This window comes from Dendropsophus ebraccatus, chromosome 15 (assembly GCF_027789765.1).
Source record: "Dendropsophus ebraccatus isolate aDenEbr1 chromosome 15, aDenEbr1.pat, whole genome shotgun sequence".
In the NCBI taxonomy this organism is placed as follows: Eukaryota; Metazoa; Chordata; class Amphibia; order Anura; family Hylidae; genus Dendropsophus; species Dendropsophus ebraccatus.
The window spans coordinates 58,053,391-58,062,135 of record NC_091468.1 but is presented as its reverse complement, the minus strand read 5'-3'; the positions used below and the strand labels follow the sequence as shown (position 1 = coordinate 58,062,135).

Below are 8,745 nucleotides of genomic sequence, written 5' to 3'. Positions count from 1 at the left end.
TTCTCAAACCCTTTTAGGATCAGACCCAGACCTCTGCGTCCCTTCTGCTTCGAGGTCTCGACAATTTCTTTTCGCCCCTGTCCGAACTTGCCCAGACCTTCTCCCTCACGGAAACCCATCTTTGCCTGAGAAAAGAAAAGTAATCGAAGAATAAGGAAAAACCAGAAATCAATAAAACGGTCATCAACAATAATGTCGCTAGTTTTATATCTGTGAAAAATTCTGACATTTCACACTAATGCACAGAAATGGCGGTAAACGTAGCATCCACTCTGTTCACAGTCTATGTCAGGGGTAGGGAACCTTGGCTCCCCAGCTGTTGCAAAATTACAACTCCCATCATGCCTGGACAGCCAAAGCTTTAGCTTTGGCTGTCCAGCCATGATGGGAGTTGCAGTTTTGCAACAGCTGGAGAGCCAAGGTTCCCTACCCCTGACATATGGCCCTATTCCACGGAACGATTATCGTTCATTTTCGGACGATATCGACCGCTACGGACGATAATCGTTCCGTGGAATAGAGTGCAACGATCAGCCGACATCGTTCATGTCGGCTGATCGTTGCAGTCGCTTGTTTTTCAACATGTTGAAAAACAAGCGACTGATATAGCAGCGATCTGCTGCCGTCGCTCCGCTGAATAGGAGCATCGGCAGCAGACGCTGCTATATCCTATGGGCTGCCCGGACGATCAGCGATCCTCCGAGCAGCCCCCCCGCAGCTCCCCGCCGCCCCTCCCGCACTCACCCGCTCGCTGCAGCCGCGTTGAATAGCGGCGGCAGCGAGCGGCGAACGAGGAGCAAACGAGCGCTAATAGCGCTCGTTTGCTCCTCTAAAACGGCCCGTGGAATAGGGCCATTAGACTGTGAACAGAGATGCAGTCAAGTCTGTGAAGTGCCACCTGATTCAGAGTTCTTATTATTGATATAACAGGAGGTTTGCGACTAGACACTTATTCCCTTGTCTATGGTGGTAAAACCCCTTTAAAAGGGGTTATCCAGCGCTACAAAAACATTGCCACTCCAGAGACAGCACCACTCTTGTCTCCAGTTTGGGTGGAGTTTTGCTATCAGTTCCATTGAAGTGAATGGAGCTTAATTGCAAACTACACTTGAATTGGAGACAAAAGTGGTGCTGTCTCTGGAAGAAAGTGGTCATGTTTTTGTAGCACTGGATAACCCCTTTAAATTCACCACTGTGCTATTTGCAAATCTTTCTCTATAAACTATCACTTACCATGAGCTTCTGGGAGACGCTGTTAAACATGGAGTACCGAGATGATGTTCCCTCTGCCATAGGATCTGAGGCGCTCTCCTTTCCCCCAGACCCAAACACTGGTCTCTTCTCATCGCTGTCGCTATCTGAGCCAGTGCCACTTGTGGAAGACTCTGGAAGGAGAAAATCAGATAAAATATTAATATCACAGAGAAGCTACACGTAGGAGCAGCCACTGCCGTCAGCACTCTCCTAGCACAAAACAAAAGAAGGAAAAAGAAACCACAATCACTAACAACTCCTAAACGATATCAAAGGGATCCAACTATTTTAGAAAGAGCAAAATGTTATGTGGCGAAAAGTCCCAGCTTCTGACCAAGAGGGGATAAGAATGCAGTAGCACAATCTGCTTCCCTGCTATCAAGGCTATCAATCCTCTGCCTTCTGCTCGTCTCTGCCTGTGGGGAGGGCGGGATGCTCGTCTCTACCTGTGGGGAGGGCCGGATACACGTCTCTACCTGTGGGGAGGGCCGGATGCTCGTCTCTACCTGTGGGGAGGGCCGGATGCTCGTATCTACCTGTGGGGAGGCTCGGCTGCTTGTCTCTGCCTGTGGAAAGGGTCAGCTGATTTTCTCTGGCTTTCGGAAGGGTCAGCTGCTCGTCTCTGCTGGTGGGGAGGGTCGGCTGCTCATCTCTACCTGTGGGGAGGGTCGGCTGCTTGTCTCTGCCTGTGGGGAGGCTCGGCTGCTTGTCTCTGCCTGTGGGGAGGCTCGGCTGCTTGTCTCTGCCTGTGGGGAGGCTCGGCTGCTTGTCTCTGCCTGTGGGGAGGCTCGGCTGCTTGTCTCTGCCTGTGGGGAGGCTCGGCTGCTTGTCTCTGCCTGTGGGGAGGCTCGGCTGCTTGTCTCTGCCTGTGGGGAGGCTCGGCTGCTTGTCTCTGTATGTGGAAAGGCTCAGCTGCTTGTCTCTGCCTGTGGAAAGGCTCAGCTGATTTTCTCTGCCTTTTGGGAGGGTCAGCTGCTTGTCTCTGCTGGTGGAGAGGGTTGGCTGCTTGTCTCTGCCTGTGGGGAGGCTCGGCTGCTCGTCTCTACCAGCAGGGAGGTCAGTTGTTTCCTTCTACCTGTAAGGAGGGTCAGCTGCTTGCCACTAATTGTAGGGAGGCTTGGCATCTTGTTATGTACAGAGACAACAGGCTGCAGATCAGCATACCTGTGGGTTTCTTCTCTTTGGCTCCCGCTCATCATCTCATGTTATCTCCTAAAATTCTTGGGTGACAAGATTTCCAGGACAATATAGAGGTGCAATGAGATCTAACCAGATGACATCATCGCTGACTCCTTCTTACCTTGGGTGCCATGATTGCTGTACTGAGTGTCATCATCAGAGGTTGAGCTCAAGTTGAGCCCCAATTCTTCGATGCGTTTCTTCTGTTTCTGAGTGCTGCTCTGCAGCTCTCGCTCTGCGCGTCTCTTCATTTTTGCTTCTGATATCTGAAAGGGGAAAAAAAAACATGTTCATAAGTCTGCAAAATGCCAACCATGATTATGAGAATTTGTCTACCATGACATCTTGTCAGTAATAGGAAGAATATACTGTATACAGAGGTTAGTCAGTCCTATGTAAATTAAGCTGCTGTACAAGAATATAATGGACAGAGGCCACATTGACTCATTTAGCCTCTTTTAGGTAATGGGAGACTAGGAATAAAGTTACAATATACACCAGGTAAGCTCCTGGCACATAAAACAGTGTTAACACGGCCTTACGTGCACTGAGTGCATTGTGTCCTAACACAGCACCACCCCTGTCCTCAGGTTGTTTGTGGTATTACAATTCAATTTGCAGTAACCACAGATGATGTAGCATCATGCCTGTGCACAACAGAGACTGTGGATGGCGGTATACTCACTGAGGGGGTGGAACGCAGATCAGAGGACAATGGTATCTTGTGATGACATAGAGTCAGGGTCAGGCCATCACCAGACTGTCCCCGAGGAGATCTGTGCAGGGTATACAAGAAGGATAAAGATGGGGTAAGACAAATGCAGCCAAAGGTATATACACATTATACAGTATCCCCGACAGTTATAATACTCAGCATAGGCTGGAATAACATGATATGTGCCTCCAAGGCTCAGATACATCGGGAAACTCATAGTGGAAGCGTACCCGAGACTGAAAGGGGGATACACTGTATATAGAGATATAATATAGAGATGTACACTATACAGGGGGATACACTGTATAAAGAGATGTACACTATACAGGAGGATACACTGTATATAGCGATGTACACTATACAGAATACACTGTATATAGAGATGTACACTATACAGAAGGATATACTGTATATAGAGATGTACACTATACAGAAGGATATACTGTATATAGAGATGTACACTATACAGGGGGATACACTGTATATAGAGATGTACACTATACAAGAGGATACACTGTATATAGAGATGTACACTATACAGGGGGATACACTGTATATAGAGATGTACACTATACAGGGGGATACACTGTATATAGAGATGTACACTATACAGGGGGATACACTGTATATAGAGATGTACACTATACAGGGGGATACACTGTATATAGAGATGTACACTATACAGGGGGATACACTGTATATTAGTGTTGCACGATGCACCGAAATATCGATACTACTATCGATATTCCGGGCGGAAAAACAGTTCGATACCAGGATTTCCTGGAATCGAAACTTAATGTTAAACTGCGCTATTATGCAGTTTAGAATAAAGTATAGCGCAGAGAGCACGGCCGGCGGCCATCTGAGCGTCGGCCGTGTTCTCTGTGTGCCGCCCCCTGCTCCCACCTGTCATCTCCTCGGCGCGCGCACCCTCTTCCCCTGTTGGCGCCAAATTCAAATAGCCGGCACATAGCTATTGCTTGTGCCGGCTATGTAACTATATAGATGCCGCTGTCAAACTGACAGCGGCACTACCCCCCTTCTGAGCCCGCTCCATATACAGCGGGGGTCGGCTACTGTGTGTAGCAGACCCGCGCTGCTAATGACTGCGGGCAGAGCAGGGTCACGGGCTGAGGGCTGAAGAGGGAGAGCGGCGGCGCGTCCTGGAGAGGAGAAGGCTGGAGGAGGGGGAGGCAGGAGGAGATGCGGCCACTACATCTGCACGGGACTATGAGGTGGTGGGGGCGGCAAGAGTGTGAGGAGGGGCAGGAGGCCGGGGCCGCCAGGAATCTCCAGTGCAGACATTAACAATGTGGGGGGGGAGGGGGGGAGGGTTTACAGTCAGCCTGACTCTTGACTAGGGAGGGGGGCTGTAACCTGCAGATTACAGACAAATCCAGGTCACCCTGCTGGGTCAGTGGCCAGCATGCCCTGACACCAGGAATAGTAAAACTACAGCCCCCATCATCCCCCCTGCTGGCTGGTGTGTGTTATATGGCTACAACCCCCATCATCCCCCCTGCTGGCTGGTGTGTGTTATATGGCTACAGCCCCCATCATCCCCCCTGCTGGCTGGTGTGTGTTATATGGCTACAGCCCACATCATCCCCCCTGCTGGCTGGTGTGTGTTATATGGCTACAGCCCCCATCATCCCCCCTGCTGGCTGGTGTGTGTTATATGGCTACAACCCCCATCATCCCCCCTGCTGGCTGGTGTGTGTTATATGGCTACAACCCCCATCATCCCCCCTGCTGGCTGGTGTGTGTTATATGGCTACAACCCCCATCATCCCCCCTGCTGGCTGGTGTGTGTTATATGGCTACAGCCCCCATCATCCCCCCTGCTGGCTGGTGTCTGTTATATGGCTACTACCCCCATCATCCCCACTGCTGGCTGGTGTGTGTTATATGGCTACAACCCCCATCACCCTCTGATAGTCAAAGTGTTACATGACTAAAACCCCCATTTTCCCCGATAGCAGGTGTGTGTTACATGACTACAACCCACATCCTCCCCCTGATAGCAGGTGTTTGTGTTACATGACTACAACCCCCATCCTCCCCCCTGATAGCTGGTGTTTGTGTTACATGACTACAACCCCCATCCTCCCCCCTGATAGCTGGTGTGTGTTACATGACTACAACCCCCATCCTCCCCGATAGCAGTTGTGTGTTACATGACTACAACCCCCATCCTCCCCGATAGCAGGTGTGTGTTACATGACTACAACCCCCATCCTCCCCCCTGATAGCAGTTGTGTGTTACATGACTACAACCCCCATCCTCCCCCCTGATAGCAGGTGTGTTACATGACTACAACCCCCATCCTCCCCCTGATAGCAGGTGTGTGTGTTACATGACTACAACCCCCATCCTCCCCCCGATAGCTGGTGTGTGTTACATGACTACAACCCCCATCCTCCCCCTGATAGCAGGTGTGTTACATGACTACAACCCCCATCCTCCCCCCTGATAGCTGGTGTGTGTTACATGACTACAACCCCCATCCTCCCCCCGATAGCAGGTGTGTTACATGACTACAACCCCCATCCTCCCCCCGATAGCTGGTGTGTGTTACATGACTACAACCCCCATCCTCCCCCTGATAGCAGGTGTGTTACATGACTAGAACCCCCATCCTCCCCCCTGATAGCTGGTGTGTTACATGACTACAACCCCCATCCTCCCCGATAGCAGTTGTGTGTTACATGATTACAACCCCCATCCTCCCCGATAGCAGGTGTGTTACATGACTACAACCCCCATCCTCCCCGATAGCAGTTGTGTGTTACATGACTACAACCCCCATCCTCCCCGATAGCAGGTGTGTGTTACATGACTACAACCCCCATCCTCCCCCCTGATAGCAGTTGTGTGTTACATGACTACAAACCCCATCCTCCCCCCTGATAGCAGGTGTGTTACATGACTACAACCCCCATCCTCCCCCTGATAGCAGGTGTGTGTTACATGACTACAACCCCCATCCTCCTACCGATAGCTGGTGTGTGTTACATGACTACAACCCCCATCCTCCCCCTGATAGCAGGTGTGTTACATGACTACAACCCCCATCCTCCCCCTGATAGCTGGTGTGTGTTACATGACTACAACCCCCATCCTCCCCCCCCCCCGATAGCAGGTGTGTTACATGACTACAACCCCCATACTCCCCGATAGCAGTTGTGTGTTACATGACTACAACCCCCATACTCCCCGATAGCAGGTGTGTGTTACATGACTACAACCCCCCATCCCCCGATAGCAGTTGTGTGTTACATGACTACAACCCCCATCCTCCCCGATAGCAGTTGTGTGTTACATGTAGTGATGTCACGATAACAGAATTTTCAGTTCGATACCGATACTAACATTTATATTTCGATACTCAATACCAGTTCGATACTTACTAAAATATTTTTAAAAAACACAACAATAGAAATAAAATACTCCCTAGACAGCGAATATAATAAACCTGAAATGTTTTCTACACTCTTCAGGCCTGCACTATTACAGAGATACCAATTTATAGAGCTTTTTTAATTTTATTACGTTAAAAGTAAAGGTTTGCGTTTTTTACATAACTATGTACAGAGTACAGCGATCACTCAGACAACTCCGCTATACACTGCTCACTCGGCTCCGCTATACACTGCTCACTCGGCTCCGCTATACACTACTTAGCCGGCTCTGCTATACACTGCTCACTCGGCTCCGCTATACACTGCTCACTTGGCTCCGCTATACACTGCTCACTCAGCTCCGTTATACACTGCACACTCGGCTCCGCTATACACTACTTAGCCGGCTCTGCTATACACTGCTCACTCGGCTCTGCTATACACTGCTCACTCGGCTCTGCTATACACTGCTCACTCGGCTCTGCTTTACACTGCTCACTCGGCTCTGCTATACACATACTTATGCTGATGTCGGCACCTCACAGCCCCTGCACCTCCCCCACCTGCCAGCCGGCTGGATCCTCACGTGTCTCTCTCGGACCTCCCGCTCTCCCTCTCCAGCCTTCTCTTCCTTCCTCCTCTCTCCCTCTCCGTCCTCCTATCCCTCTCCAGCCACGGAGACCTCTGTGCAGCTCCGGCTCCTCTGAATAAATCATTTCAGCGGGGGTCTGCTACACACAGTAGCCGACCCCTGCTGCATATGGAGCGGGCTTAGGAGGGGTCAGGTGCCGCTGTCAGTGTGACAGCGGCATCTACAGTTACATAGCCAGCACTAGCGATCGCAAAGTGCCGGTTATTTAAAATTGGCGCCGCCGGGAGCGTAAGGAGAGAGAACAGAGGAGGAGACTGCAGGGGCAGTGAGAGGCACATAGAGAACACGGCCGGCGCTCAGCTAGCCGCTGGCCGTGTTCTCTGCGTTATACTTTATGTTAAGTTGCCTAATAGTGCAGCTTTAACATAAAGTATCGATACCAGGAAATCCTAGTACCGAACCGTTTTTTAGCCCAAAATATCAATAGTAGTATCGATATTTCGGTGCATCCCTACACTGTATATAGAGATGTACACTATACAGGAGGATACACTGTATATAGAGATGTACACTATACAGGAGGATACACTGTATATAGAGATGTACACTATACAGGAGGATACACTGTATATAGAGATGTACACTATACAGGGGGATACGCTGTATATAGAGATGTACACTATACAGGAGGATACACTGTATATAGAGATGTACACTATACAGGAGGATACACTGTATATAGAGATATACACTATACAGGATATACTGTATATAGAGATGTACACTATACAGGATACACTGTATATAGAGATGTACACTATACAGGAGGATACACTGTATATAGAGATGTACACTATACAGGGGGATACACTGTATATAGAGATGTACATTATACAGGAGGATACACTGTATATAGAGATGTACACTATACAGGGGGATACACTGTATATAGAGATGTACATTATACAGGATACACTGTATATAGAGATGTACACTATACAGGAGGATACACTGTATATAGAGATGTACACTATACAGGAGGATACACTGTATATAGAGATGTACACTATACAGGAGGATACACTGTATATAGAGATGTACACTATACAGGAGGATACACTGTATATAGAGATGTACACTATACAGGATACACTGTATATAGAGATGTACACTATACAGGAGGATACACTGTATATAGAGATGTACACTATACAGGATATACTGTATATAGAGATGTACACTATACAGGAGGATACACTGTATATAGAGATGTACACTATACAGGAGGATACACTGTATATAGAGATGTACATTATACAGGAGGATACACTGTATATAGAGATGTACACTATACAGGAGGATACACTGTATATAGAGATGTACATTATACAGGGGGATACACTGTATATAGAGATGTACACTATACAGGGGTATACACTGTATATAGAGATGTACACTATACAGGGGGATACACTGTATATAGAGATGTACACTATACAGGGGGATACACTGTATATAGAGATGTACACTATACAGGGGGATACACTGTATATAGAGATGTACACTATACAGGGGGATACACTGTATATAGAGATGTACACTA

General features: G+C 48.6%; 1 protein-coding gene across 4 annotated transcripts in view; it reads right to left on the bottom strand.

Annotated features, from left to right (window-relative positions):
• The window catches only part of CMTR1 (cap methyltransferase 1), a 27,192-nt gene that overhangs the window by 15,964 nt on the left and 2,483 nt on the right, over nt 1-8,745 (bottom strand). For all 4 annotated transcript variants that reach the window (XM_069954593.1, XM_069954591.1, XM_069954590.1 and 1 more), the window contains exons 2-5: nt 3,119-3,209; nt 2,555-2,692; nt 1,234-1,385; nt 1-125 (exon numbers count right to left, since the gene is read on the bottom strand). The exon at nt 1-125 is cut by the window's left edge and continues 34 nt beyond it. In XM_069954593.1, coding sequence (XP_069810694.1) covers nt 1-125; nt 1,234-1,385; nt 2,555-2,684 — 407 coding nt within the window. In that variant the 5' untranslated portion in view covers nt 2,685-2,692; nt 3,119-3,209. The remainder of the gene's footprint in view (nt 126-1,233; nt 1,386-2,554; nt 2,693-3,118; nt 3,210-8,745) is intronic.